The following is a 14,535-nucleotide window of genomic DNA, read 5'->3' as shown; positions in this document are numbered from 1 at the left end:
CACTCTGCTTTTACTCCAAGAATGTCTCTGTTTATGATTACTCTAGGCCAGCCTATATATTTTTGTTTGTCTTTTAGAAGTCTGGTGTGTAAAATTTTGCACCATGTAGCTGTTTTTCTGGCATTATACTCGCCTTTGTTCTTTAGATATCTAGTCAAAGAGAATTGCTTTATTACAATTCTCTGACCTCACTGTGGTGTTGCCTGCTATTAAATACTAAGAATAGCTCATACACTGGGCGCAGTGGCTCACGCCTGTAATCCCAGCACTTTGGGAGTCTGAGGAGTGCAGATCACAAGGTCAGGAGTTCGAGACCAGCCTGGCCAATATGGTGAAACCCCATCTCTACTAAAAATACAAAAATTGGCCGGGCATGGTGGCAGGTGCCTGTAGTACCAGCTACTGGGGAGACTGAGACAGGAGAATCGCTTGAACCTGGGAGGCGGAGGTTGCAATGAGCTGAGATCTTACCACTGCACTCCAGCCTGGGCAACAGTGTGAGACTCCATCTCTTAAAAAAAGAATAGCTCATAGACAAAACAGATAAAATTATAGTTAGGCTCTGGGCTAAATCCGTATCTTGGAAAACACATTTTTCTAGCACTCACACCTTTCTATTCACAGCACAGAATCAGATGATAGCTTGAGATTCACCTCTATGATCCAAGTAAAATAATTTAGCCTTTGTGGAGAGTGAGTCTTTGGCTTATTTTCCCACTATGGCCGGTTTTCCTAACCACAGACATGTTTTAGCTTTGTGTGGGTTGCACAGCATACTGATCTAAGAAGATTAACAGAAGAGAGGGCAGAATGAATGACAGTATATATGGAAATGATTCAGCATAGCTCTGGAGTGTTAAAAATGCATCATCACAGGTGATGCCCCCCACCCCAACCCAATAAAGAAAGCTCTTATCAGATGGTCCCTAAGGTGAACGTAAAGTTCTACTGGGGGTGGCTCACCTGGATAATAGGAGCCCAAGATGCAAAGTAAAGGAGATTTCTTTTTAGGTATATCTGGCATGAAACATGTAATGATTATGTATTTTTTCCATCCACGCTCATCCACATGGATTGCAATATGTCTAAACTGAGAAAAACAATTAAAATATATCTAAATTTCTTGAGCTATTGCTGCTTTAAGGCTATATGATAATTTGGTCTAAGATGAATTACATCTGAATGTTTTCACTTTTAAAAAAATGATTATGAAATATGACATATTGGGTGGACCATTTTCATATCCATTTATAACATCAATCCCAGTCCACTGGGTATGTCTTCTACTAAAGAAAATATTGGGCTTTTATTTTTGAAAAAAAATTGTGGATGCTTTGATTCCATTAGATTTAAGAAATGCTGAGTTATTCTAGTATTTGAATGAAGAGAATTAAAATCATATTTCCAAAGAATATGTTATAACCAAACTTTGATGATCTCTATTTTTTATTAATGGCTTAACCTGTGTTGATTATCAAGTGATCTGAAACTGAATTGAGTTGAGTTATTCCTGTGCTCCTAACACTTCAAAGTTTTTTGAAACACATCATACCCTTCAGCATAAGAAATTCCACTCTACAGTTCTATTCAAATAGGAACATTATTTTAAGGACTTAAAAAACAATTTGAGACATCATTTCCACCTTCCAACTACTGTAAGAGTAAAATTATTAATAAACAGAGAAACTGAAGCATCAAAGGAGGTTCACCACCTCAGTGTCATGTTTCTGTAGACTTTTTATAATATGGAAGGCTCTAGGGCATACAGTCATTATTTTTCCAGACTTCAAATGGGCTAAAGGTCAGATCCTACCACTGAAGAACTCACTTTGCATAGAAGCACCATGATTACAACTGTAAATAAGTCCTCCTTGATGATGGTTGGAGACCAGGATGAGGTGACCATCATCACTTGTGAAAGATGAACATGTACCATTTGTGACCTGAGAACATTAGATGCCTGTCTTAAGCTTGACATTGGTCATGTCAGGGGGCTCCAGATGCTGTTTTCTTGTTCTTTGTGATATTTTGAAGCACTGTAGGGTAAGTAGCCTTGGTGTAAAATAGGAAAGGCAAGTGAACTTTGCCTTTTAAAAGCACCTGCTATTAAGGAGCTGGCTACAGTAGCTGATCATGAGTGATAAATTTGTGTGTTCATAGTGGTAGACTTCTTGCCAGTGTGAAATTTTAGTACATTCCCAGTTTCTGTAGAGCCAGGCAATTCCTGTCAACTAATCTGCACGCAGATGACAACATCTTTTTAAGTGCATTGTGCAAAACTATTACTTTAATTCAACTCTTAAATGGTAACTAGGTATTTATTTATAGAAAACCAAAAGGTGTGCCAGTCCTGTGGGTCATTATCATTTAAATGTACGTTTTGGTCAATCTTTATGCCCCCTTTTAAATGCATGAAGGATTATCTGGATATGAGGGCATCATATTTCTAAAATTTTATTACAGCTGAATGATACACATATCAGTCTAGGTCATGGACTGTATTTATCAACGTCAGTAGATTAAAAATCATTAGAAAAAAGTAAGGGAGAGGAAAGCAATACAGTGAAGGCAAGCCATGCTACTTTGCGAATTTTGCTTTTACATTTCTGATGGAGTATATTGTCACAAGGATTGTTTTCATCCGAGTTGCTGAATTGAACATAACTGAAAGAGTTCACCATTACACTTCACTATGGTGTACCAAAACACTCTGTGATCTTAATATAAAGGTCTGGCCCAGATGAAGTCTTTTAAATAAGTGTAGAGAATGATTGTAACACAGTTTTTGATGGAGTAGTGTTAAGACTGTAGATGCAGAGATAAGCTCTGTGTTAGTAGTGGAGGCTACTCTGACAGATCACAGAGAAACTAAAAGTTGTGCAGGTAAAGAAAGTCAAATTTTTATTAAAATGTTCCTTGGAAATCACATCAGCTCCAAGCAATATAAATTTCTATTAAACAGTATACCATTCTTTTTTTTTTTTTTTTTTTTTTTTGAGGCGGAGTCTTGCTCTGTCGCCCAGGCTGGAATGCAGTGGCGCCATCTCGGCTCACTGCAAGCTCCGCCTCCAGGTTGACGCAATTCTCCCGCCTCAGCCTCCCGAGTAGCTGAAACTACAGGGCCCACCACCACGCCTGGCTAATTTTTTTTTTTTTTGTATTTTTAGTAGAGACGGGGTTTCACCGTGTTAGCCAGGAGGGTGTCAATCTCCTGACCTCGTGATCCTCCCGCCTCCGCCTCCCAAAGTGCTGGGATTACAGGCGTGAGCCACGGCGCCCGGCCTACAACATTCTTTATTATTCTCTTTTCCACTTTTAACTGGCTTTGTTCATACGGTCCATTACAGGTCTATACTGTGTCACTCAAAATCTCACTATGATCCTAAGTTTTTTGAAGCCGATTAAGCTAACTCAAAAGCTCCAAAATCTCTCCCTGTCTTGAGCTACACTTCTATCTTGCACTTCCTCCTTTTTCAGGATTCATCTAGTCTCTGCTTGACCTAGGAAACTGAACAATGCAATGGAAGTACCATCAAGTTCACTTCTAACCCTGCGAGCTAATACCTTCACCCTTTCTGTTTTCTTTCCTGCCTGTCTTTAAGAAAAACTTACCTATCCACCCAGATGAGAGTTTATATCTCTTCCTAGGCTCTTATTCCAACCACTTTCTATGTCTTTCTCTCAAAATTTCCTCCATTAATGTCCCAGGCTAAAAAAAAAAAAAAAAAAAAAAAAAAGGAACTATTCCCTTTTCTTACTAAAAGAAATGAAAACTGTTTCTGGATTACTGAGTACCTGAGTTGGGGGATGGGAAGCAGATAGGTTAGAATTGCCATCCTCAAGCAGAAAAGCTCCCACAATAACGGTTTTGCACATTTAGCATATTTGAGTTCTGGTGCTTTAAAAATATTGGAAAACAACAAGTTTGATGAAATTGCAGAGAGGTTAAGTGACTTGTCCAAGAGTAGTGGCAGACTGAGAGTTAGTTTTTAGGTCTTCTGAATCTCTATTCTGCATTTTTTATATTATCTGGGCATTATTTGGTGGGGGCAGAGGTGCTATTTTCAGGTAAGGAGTAAATTCCCCATTAAATGCTCATACAGGCAATTATTCCACGCAATTATAATATTAAATTTAGGAGTAGCCTCTGCCCTAAATAGTTTATTTCTCTTCATCCAGAAAAATATATGGACCATGGTCACTGGAGTCCTTCTCTGTGTGTGTGTATGTGTGTGTGTGTGTGTGTGTGTGTGTGTGTGATGTGAGGCCACTTGATTTTACACTGACATGACAGATGATTTTCATTACTGTGGTAGTGCTGTAACTAAAACAGTGTTAGGTAAGCTCAGAAAGTCTCAGACTATATCAGAAGACAGCTTTGATTTGGAGAAATTCATTGAGATGCTATCAGTCCTACACTGAAAAAAGTATCTCTTCACTCCTATTTAAAAATGTTGGAGGTAGAGGGAAGAGAGTTTTCCCTCTAAGAGAGTTAACTTCTGCACATCTTTCATATGATTTTTACTATTCCTAATATGAGATCACTCTCAAAAGAACATGATCTAGGCCAGGCGTGATGACTCTCGCCTATAATCCCAGCACTTTGGGAGGTCAAGGTGGCAGATCACTTGAGATCAGGAGTTCGAGACCATCCTGGCCAACATGGTGAAAGCCTATCTCTACCAAAAATACAAAAATTAGCCAGCTGTGGTGGCATGTGCCTGTTATCCCAGCTACTCAGGAGGCCGAGGCAAGAGAATTGCTTGAACCCAGGAGATAGAGGTTGCAGCAAGCCTAGACCGCACTGCTGCACTACAGCCTGGGCAATAGAGCAAGACTCTGCCTCAAAACAAAAACAAAAACAAAACAAAAAACTGTGATTCTTTCAGTGGCTTCATTATTCTGGCCCATTTCCTTCTGTACTCTGAACCATCTGGCTCAATTAAAAGGGAATCCATACTTGTTCCCACAGTGCTTTAAGTTTTGAAACATTCTGGCAATAGCTTTTACACCAAAAGGATATGGCCACACTTTTTAGGTCAATTATTTCTTATTTTTTTGGTCTATCAAACAATCAAATGGTTTTGTTCATAAAAATAATTTTAGGTCAATCAATACCGTGTGATTGAGTATCTTGTACTTCATTTGGACATGGTTGAACAGTGAAAATGACCTGAAATGTTTCATGAGAAATTATATGTAAGGTTATACTTAAAATATCATGGAATGCTGATGCAAAATAGAAGTTTAGTGTGCTTTTATGTGTGACAATACATAAATTTGAATGATTTTAAACTGCGATTAAATTACAATTTAGTTGACAATACATAGGGATTTTAAGTGTGGTTTTGGAGGTAAAAAAAATCCATTTTGATTTTTTTTAACCTCTCAATTGTCTAAGAGTATAGTTGTTTTTTCTCTAATCAACTTTGTTTCATAAGTAGTGCTTAACAAGTAAGCATCTTCCATTTGCTGAGTGTTCAGAGTTATCTTGCAGTTCGCTTACTCACTTTGCAGTCACAAAATGAGAAATGTAGACACTGTACACAAACAAGAAGTCCGTGCAAAGTCAAGCTCTCAAAACCACATGCAAGACTCAGCGGCACATGGTTTAGAGCTCACACACTCCAGGACGATGTAATACAGGCATGCAGATGAGAGGAAAGAAAAGCACCTACATCATGAAAATAGAAGATAATGAAAGAGAATGACATTTTATTTATGACAATTATCTAATGCAAACCGTATACCCATAGCCTTTACCAGAGTCGGGATAGGGGCAGAGAAGTGAATTTTTATGGGGACTGGGAAATTGTATATAAATATTGTTAGAGGTCAAGTCGTTGTTAAAGTTAAGGATTTCTATTCTGTACTTGGCCTCTTCCAGGTTGTCTTCCCCAGTTTCTTGCTTTGTATTTCCTCAGCTACGTCATGCAGAAAAGATCAGAACTGACATTGGAAATCATTTAACAAGCTCTAAACCTGACAGATAACAAGGGTGTTCTCCACAATTTACACGAGAATTAAATTGGATATAAATACCTCCTGTTCTTACCGGTGGGTGTTGTGATTCCATTTATTAAGGTGTGAAGCAGACAGGAAAGAGATAAATCTTTCATAAGTACATTGTAAATAGGCAAGTGGTATATAAACCATATTCATAGGTAATAGAGTCAAACAATGAAAGGTAAATAGTTGTCACAAAATAGACTTTATCACAAAAAAAGGTCACAAAACTAGAGTTACATGGAGGGGGGTAAAATAATTGTTTTGCTACTGTTTTTGAAATAATCTGGCAGTATGGAACAACAAAAAATGAGTGATGTGTTTTGATTAAAATTTCTTGACACTGCTTCAGCCAACCCAGCAGCAGAGAGTCCCCAAAAGATTTTGAATGCTGACACCTTTGTTAAACAATAACAGTGATGGAAATATAGAAAAGTGATCAACATGTAGGTGCTCTTTCTTGTGAGATTAAAGTGTTCCTTTGGGGGATCAATTTACAAATGAATTTTCCACAAGGAACTTTGGGATGATTAGAAATGACTCATGGGGTTTTGCGTGAAAAGTGCTCATTTGATTAGCTCTTCAAATTAACATTTTTGTCATGGCATGTCCTTCTCAATCAAATACATCACACACAGCTATGATAAACTTATCCATATATAAATATTACTTTCAAATTGGGTAATATTTGCAGTGCTTTCTGCACCATTCCTGTTAATTTTGAACCCTTCTTTCTTCATTAGAGTATTACCAGTTAAACAGAAAGTACCATTTTAAATTGTACAGGCTCACTTACACAAAAATTGTTTCATGCAATTGACATAATTAAATGTGAGTGCTTTTATTTTCTGAGAAATTCTTAGAAACAGGGTCCTTGCCCAGTGGAGGAGTAGCCATATGGGAAGCCACCATATTTTTATTCCTTTTCTTCTGGCGCTCTATGATACATCATCGAATTTGGATTTGCTGTATAATTTATTTAGCAACCAGCCTTTATAGCCAAATTGCAAGGTAAAAGAAAGTGGGTACTTCTCCTAATCATAAAAAGAGGTCTTTGGACCACATTAATATCATTAAAAGTGTTGATTAATATCATTAAAAGTTTTGAGCAGTGATACAGGAAGGGAAGTTATGACAGGTGATTGTTGATGTTGAATTTGCTTAGAAGGTGAAGGAAAAATGTGAAGGGATCCATATTTCCCCCTTGAAAGGAAAGATGCATTAAACCAGGTGTAAAAGGGCACAGCGTAGATTGTTTAAAATATAGAAAAAAAAATTCTTAAAAGTGTGAAACTTCCTATCAGAAAATGCTTATGTATACTTAAGCTCCCTGACCTCTCCTATAAGTTTTCAATTTCCTGTCTTTTAAAGTGTGTTAACCTGGGATCTCTGTTTGGGGGCATCATAATTATTACTGTTTACTTGCCAAACCTTATTGCAACTGGATCCAACTATTTTTGGGGGGTGTTGGCAATGAGGCCATGCAGTGAAAACCCAAGTCCCAGCTAAAGCAATGCTGTCTCTCACCAGAAGTGGGAACTCTACTACACACAGTTATATCAGTTTGCATCATGTTATAATGCCTTTGCCACACAGTATAACTAGATATAGCACCATGCAATGCCATGAATTGAGAATGAGAGACTATCTCCGGGGGAGAAAATACACATCTGAGAGAAGAAAACAAAAGCAAGGGGTTCAAAGCTGGTGATTCTGGCTTTTATTCCATTTTGGCTATCACTATAATGCCCGTGGCACTTTCATTTTGGAAAACAGACATACATACCATGTTCATGTCAATGCCATTGGTGTAAGTCCATGCGTGCTGGAAATATTCTTCAAGACGTTGCCTCAGAGGGTTGGGGATTTGGTGAAAGCGAATGAATTCTTTTACTCGCAGCATCTGCATGTGGTACCTGGCAGTTCCCGAGTATAGTCTTTGGATAATTGCAGATACATTCCCAAAAATGCTTGCATACATTAGTGCTGGATTGGATAAAAAACAAAGTTACGGGGGAAACATAGGCATGTTATATATTGTTAGAGTATCAAGCATGAGGATTTTGATTATCTCAGTCTAGTGAGGATTTACCATTGGATCACAGAGAAAAAAAGAAGTTAAACTAAAACTGCTTTACATTTCATAATTTTAGTGATAAAGCTGGAGAGGGAAAGTATCCAAATTCATCATGGATTCTAAATGAAAGTGAAAACTCACATTGTTTATAATATCAGCTTGTGGCTGGGAGCATTGACTAGAGAGAAATGCATTTGAAATAAACCCTTTCATTTGAAAAAGAAGGCGTGTCATGGCTCACCATAAATACATTTTCTTGAAAAAAATATGAGGCAAAAGTGTCTTTTAGGGATTTAAAAACCCTTTTTGAATTGGAGTTAACATATTAGTTTTAAATTGTGACTTATTTCTGCCTCTCAGCCTCAAATCTAACTTTGTAGAAGAAAAATCTATTATTAAATTTGAGATTATTTTGAATACATTAGGTTTGTTAAGGGATAACAAATTCTTTTAAGAAACCCAGTTTCCTTGGAGTGTTAATTTGTATACAGTTTTTAATCTATTCCAATTCATTTTCATAGTATTTTTGCATAAGAAACATATCTCTGGCTTAGAAAAATTCACATAGCTTCATTTTTGTAGGGAAAAAATAGAATACATTTTTGTTCTTTCGTCTATGGGAAGAAACTGCTATGAGATCCCTTGCTATATAATCAGCATTTAGGAAGAATATCTGTATTGGTGCTTCTTCCACTAAATCTTCATGATTTAAAATAAGCTCTTTAAGCACTTTCTCTCTTTTTTATATTTGTATTCATATCTAATAATCCTAAAAATAAATGCTATTCTCTGTACAGAAAGTCACATCATGATATAAAATCTGAATATTGATCTTTGGGTATCTATCAGAAACTGAGAGATATGGTAACATATGTTTAAGTCACTGGAATAGCTATATACCAGGGTGGGGAAAACAGCAACAACAAAAGAGTTTGAAGTGTTTAATTAAAGTAAATTCAAACGACACATTTGTTTCCTCAAACAAATTTTACAAACAATTGCTTCTGTAAACCACTTAATCATTTCCAAAGCAGGCTTTGGCCAGATTCTGGCCATGTTTTAAACTAGTATGTTTTCCTGGGCACTTGCTTGCTTTTCCATCTCACCTTGTTTGCTTATCTTATCATGCTTGGTTATCAAGATCCTTATGTACCATAGATATCCCAAGTAAGAGAATGTCCCAGGGAAAGTAGTGACCCCTTGTTTTTATCTATTTAGGGGGATGGAAGTTGGGGAGATGTGGTGGTTAATTTTATATCAACTTGACTGGGCCACAGTGTGCATGGATATTTGGTTACACAAATATTCTGGGTGTGTCTGTGAGGGGTTTGCAGAGGAGATTAGCATTTGGGTCAGTAAACAAGTAAAGCAGTTTGTCCTCCCCACTGTGGGTGGGCTACATCCAACTTATTGAAGGCCTGAATAGAAGAAAAAGGGGAAGAAAGGAGAATGAACTCTCTGCTTGACTGTCTGAGCTGAATATCAGTCTTCTCCAGCCTTTGGACTTGCACTCGGACTCAGACTGAAACCACATCATTGGCTCTCCCTGGTCTAGACCCAGTTACTGAGTACAGATCTTGAGAATTTTCAGCCTCTACAACCATGTGAGCCAATTTCGTCTGATAAATCTCTTTATATCTTTAGCTATATTCAAACACATATGTCTTTCCAATATCTATCTTTTGGTTCTGCTTCTCTGGACATCCAGACTAATACAGGAGATCTCTAGTGAGGCTGAATTGGCATGTATAAGAGACATTAATCCTCTGTAAGGTAGAGCAGATGTTTGAATTGTATCTTCTACATGAAGAAAAGGTGGGCCTAAATTGTTTTTGAGTAAATGAATCGTTCTTTAAATAGATAATTAACAATATTTGCCAGAAATTGATTCCTGTGATCCAAGGACATTCATGTGAAAAATACGCTTTACTTATTCCAAATGTAGTGGGGAAACAATCACATGTGATGTTATGTTTCCAAAATACCTATCACGTGCTCAGGAAGTAGGTTTAATCAGAGGGCACGAAATCAATGCTATTTTTTTTTTTTTTACCTAAACCACACACGATCAAGAAACACATGTTTTACCTAAACCATTACATGATCAAGAAAGATAAGGAAAAAATCTTATTTATTAAATAGATTTTAGCAAATTAGATGTTATTTGGATGGTAGAGTTTTATCTCTACCATCAAAATTAACCAAAATGTTAGTTTAAGTCATAAACAAGCATTTCCCACTAGCTGTCAAGATGAAAAAAAATCTAGATTATAAGTACATAGTTGAACAGATAAGTGACTAATTTATGGTCGGGCGCAGTGGCTCACGCCTGTAATCCCAGAACTTTGGGAGGCCAAAGCAGGTGGATCACCTGAGCTGAGGGTTTCGAACCCAGTCTGGGCAACATGGCAAAACCCCATCTCTACAACAAATACAAACATTAGCCAGGTATCTTGCTGTGTGCCTGTAGTACCAGCTATTCTGGAAGCTGAGGCACGAGAATCGTTTGAACCGGGGAGGTACAGGTTGCAGTGAGCTAAGATCATGCCACTGCACTCCAGCCTGGGTGACAGAGTGAGACCCTATCTCAAAAACAAACAAACAACAAACAAACAAACAAACAAAAAAGACAAAAAGTGACCTGAGATACCTATTTTTAGGAAATTCTGTGATTATGACTTTTTAAATTAAAATAAAGACATTAATCTTTTTCCTATTTTTTAAGAAGGAAATGGAGCTAGAGGTTATAAGCTAGAGAGAAGAATAAAATACTTATATTCTGTACATATTATTTAGTTGATGCCCAACTGGCAAAAATATCAATCAAAAGCAAGTTGACAGACTATGGATATCTAGGCATCTCTCCTTAACTCAATATTTTTAGTTTTATAAATAGGGAGTTCTTTTATCATCCAAATGGTTTGCTTTAGTTTAGGTATTATAGAAATAAAACAGGTGTATCTTAAAACTTCCTTCAGCACACCACACCTTAATTCTGATATAGTAACCATACTAATACATTTGATTGGTCAGAAAATATTAGCTGAAACATGTTGACAAATACACCTGCATTCTTACTACATAAATTTAAACAATTCTGTAACTTAATAAAATAAATTTTATTGATTTTTAATTTATATGTAAGATGCATCTATTTTAAGTGTATAATTCAATTAGTTTTGACAAATATATACACCCCTGTAAACACAATCATGATATAGAACGTTTGCTTCACCCTAAAAGTCTCCTTGTGTTCCTTGGTTGCTTGCAACCACTCACTTCAGACCTTAGACAACCACTGAGCTCCTTTATGTCATTACAGATTAGTTTGCATTTTCTAGGATTTTATATAAGTGGAATCATAATGTACATATTCATTATGTACATTTGTGACTGACTTCTTTTGCTCAACATGTTTTTGAGAATCATTCTGTTGTGTGTATCAGTAATTTTTTTTTTTAATTGCTGAATTGATTTGCATCATATGGCTGTACCACAGCTTGTTTATCTCTTCTCCTGTTGATGGAAACCTTGCTGTTTCTAGTTTTTGGCTATTACGAATAAAACTGCCATGAACATTTGTATACAAGTCTTTGTGTGGGCATATATTTTCATTTCTTTTAAACACCTAAGAGTGGAATTGCTGAGTTGTGTGGTATGTTTAACTTTATAAGAAACTGCCAAACTGTTTTTCAAAGTTGTATCATTTTACATTCTCACCAGCAATGTATGAAAATACTAGTTGTTCCATATCCTCTCCAGCATTTGGTTTTGTCAGTCTTTAATTTTAACCGTTGTAGTGTGTATGTGTAATATCTCATTAGGGTTTTAATTTTCATTTTCCTGATGATTAATAACATTTTTTTCATGTCTTTATTAGTTGTTCATGTATATTTTGTGAATTGTCTTTTCAAATACTTTACCCATTTTTAAATTGAGTTGTCTTCTTATTATGGATTTGTAAGAATTATTGATATATTCTGGATATAAGTCCTTTTTTGATCTTGGTATTGAAAATATTTTCTTCAAGTATACCATTTGTCCATTCCTTTTCTTAATGGTGTTTTTTGAAGTGTAGAAGTTATTAATTTTGATGAAATCCAATTTATCAATTTTTATTGTATGAGTCAGGGTTATTTTTGTTTGTTTCAGTTTTGGTAATGTGTATAATTCAAATAATTTTATCATTTGATCTAAATTATCAAGTTTATTGTTCTTTATAATGTTCTTTTCTTATCCTTTTAATGTCCATAAGACTTGTGTTATTATCTTTCTTTCATACAGGACAGTAACTTATGTTCTCTCTTTTAGTCTAGTTGGAGGCTTATCAGTTTTACTGCTTTTAAAAATTACTTCCATTAACGTTCTCTCTTGTTTTCTATTTTTATTGCCTTCTGCTCTTATATCTATTATTTCTTTTCTTCCAGTTGTATTAGGTTTTAATTTGCTTGCCTTTTACTAGCTTCTTAATATACAAGCTTAGATTTTTTATTTTAGATCTCCTTTTAAAATAAAAACACTTAAAGCTATAGATTTATCTCTAAAAAATGCCTTAGGTGCCCTATACACGTTTTGATACATTTTGTTTTCATTTTCATTAAGTTAAAAATAGTTTGTAATTTTCCATGTGATTTCTTCTTTGAACTGTGAGTTATTTGGAACCTATTTCCAAACATCTGGGGACTTTCTAAACATCTAGCAGTTTTTTCTCCTACTCCTTGTCTCCTTGTCCTCTTCCTCCTTCTCCTCATCTTCTTGGTCCTTCTCCTCTTCCTTCTTCTATTGTTGATTTCTGGTTTCTCTATCATCAGACAAATACTTTGTATGATTTTAGCATTTTCAAATTTATTGAGACTTGTTTTGTAGCCCAGCATGTGGCTTGTCTACTGGTAAATGTTCCATATATGCTAGTAAAGAGCATGTATTCTGCTGGTATTCTATAATTGTCAATATACCAAGTTTAGCTGATAGTATTCTTTAAGTTTTCCATATTTTTATTCATTTGATCTGTTTATTCTATAAAATACTGAAAGAGCAGTGTTAACATTGCCAACTATAATTATGAATTTGTCTTGTGAATTTGTCAATTTTTCCTTTCAGTTACATCAGTTTTTCCTTCATGTAATTTAAAGTTCTGTAATTGAGTACCTATACATTTAGGATTGCTATATTTATCTATTTTATCTTTGGCAATAGTACTTGTCCTAAAGTTAATACCACTACATTGTCTGAAGTTAATACTGTTCCTCAGATTTTCTTATGATTAGGATTTGTATGAACATTGTTTTTCATTTTTTTTTACTCTTTATAAGTATGTTTTCTTTAGACAGCATATGGTTGAACCTTATTTTTTAAAATACTCTCTGATAATTTCTCCATTTCAACAAAAGCATTTAGATCATTTATATTTAATGCAATTATTGATATATTTGGGTTTAAATATACTATCTTGCTATTTGTTTTCGGCGTTTCCCTTTTTTACTCATTTCCTACAATATTTTACATGTGTTATTTTGTTATTATTCCATTTTGTCTTTCCTGTTGGCTTGTTAGCTATAGTTGTAGGATTTATAACATACATTTTAAATTGGTCAACATCTACTTTAAATAGCATAATACCATGTCATGAATGATGTAGGAACCTTACAACAACATATATTTCTATTTCTTCTTCCCACTTTTTGATACTATCATTGTCATAATTTCTCCTTCTACATATGTTATAAAACCTGCACATTCATTGACATTATTTTTTGCTTTAAGGAGTCAATTATTTTTGAAGACATTTAGAAATAAGGAAAAAGTCTTTTTTTTTTTTTTTTAACTCACACATTTACCACTTCTAGTTTTTCATTCTTTTGTGTTGATCCAAATTTTCCTCTGGTATAATTTTCCTTTCACTTGAAGAACTTTATCATTTCTTGTAGTCTGCTCATGAAGAATTATGTCAGGTTTTGTCATTTTTGAAGAGTAGTTTAATTAAACATAGATTCCTATGTTGACAGATTTTGGTTTTCTTTCAGCAATATAAGAATTTTATTCCTTTGTCTTTGGCTTTCATCATTTCTAATAAGAAATCTATCAACATTATCTTTTTCCTTTGTATATGATGTGTCTTTTTTTCTCCAGCAGCATTTAATATTTGATTATGATGTGCACAAGTATGTTTTACACATATTTAACCTGTTTGGGATTCACTGGACTTCTTGGATATGTGGTTTATAGTTTTCATTAATTTTGGAAAAAATTCTACCATTATTTCTGCTCTTATTTAAAAAAAAGAATTTTTTTTTTTTTTTTTTTTTTTTTTTTTTTTTTTTTTTTTTTTGCTTGCCTTCATCATCTTTGTAGATTCTGGTTCCATTTTACTTGATTTTTTTTTTTTCCTATTAAGAATTACATTTTTCTGTTTCTTATCTCTCAAATTTTAAATAGATATTGGGCACTATAAA

At 35.0% G+C, this 14,535-nt stretch overlaps 1 protein-coding gene across 2 annotated transcripts in view; it reads right to left on the bottom strand.

Moving 5' to 3' along the window:
- KCNH7 (potassium voltage-gated channel subfamily H member 7) overlaps positions 1-14,535 on the bottom strand; it is a 498,464-nt gene that overhangs the window by 47,465 nt on the left and 436,464 nt on the right. Inside the window, exon 9 of one of the 2 annotated variants that reach the window (XM_033231287.1) lies at positions 7,793-7,992. In XM_033231287.1, the coding sequence (XP_033087178.1) occupies positions 7,793-7,992 (200 nt within the window). Of the gene's footprint in view, positions 1-7,703; positions 7,993-14,535 lie in introns of those variants that run through there. The other variant, XM_033231288.1, reaches the window with a different exon arrangement.

Source organism: Trachypithecus francoisi, unplaced genomic scaffold (assembly GCF_009764315.1).
Source record: "Trachypithecus francoisi isolate TF-2019V2 unplaced genomic scaffold, Tfra_2.0 Lachesis_group13, whole genome shotgun sequence".
NCBI lineage: Eukaryota > Metazoa > Chordata > Mammalia > Primates > Cercopithecidae > Trachypithecus > Trachypithecus francoisi.
Note: the sequence above shows the minus strand (reverse complement) of the source record. Positions and strands in the feature narration are given on the sequence as shown.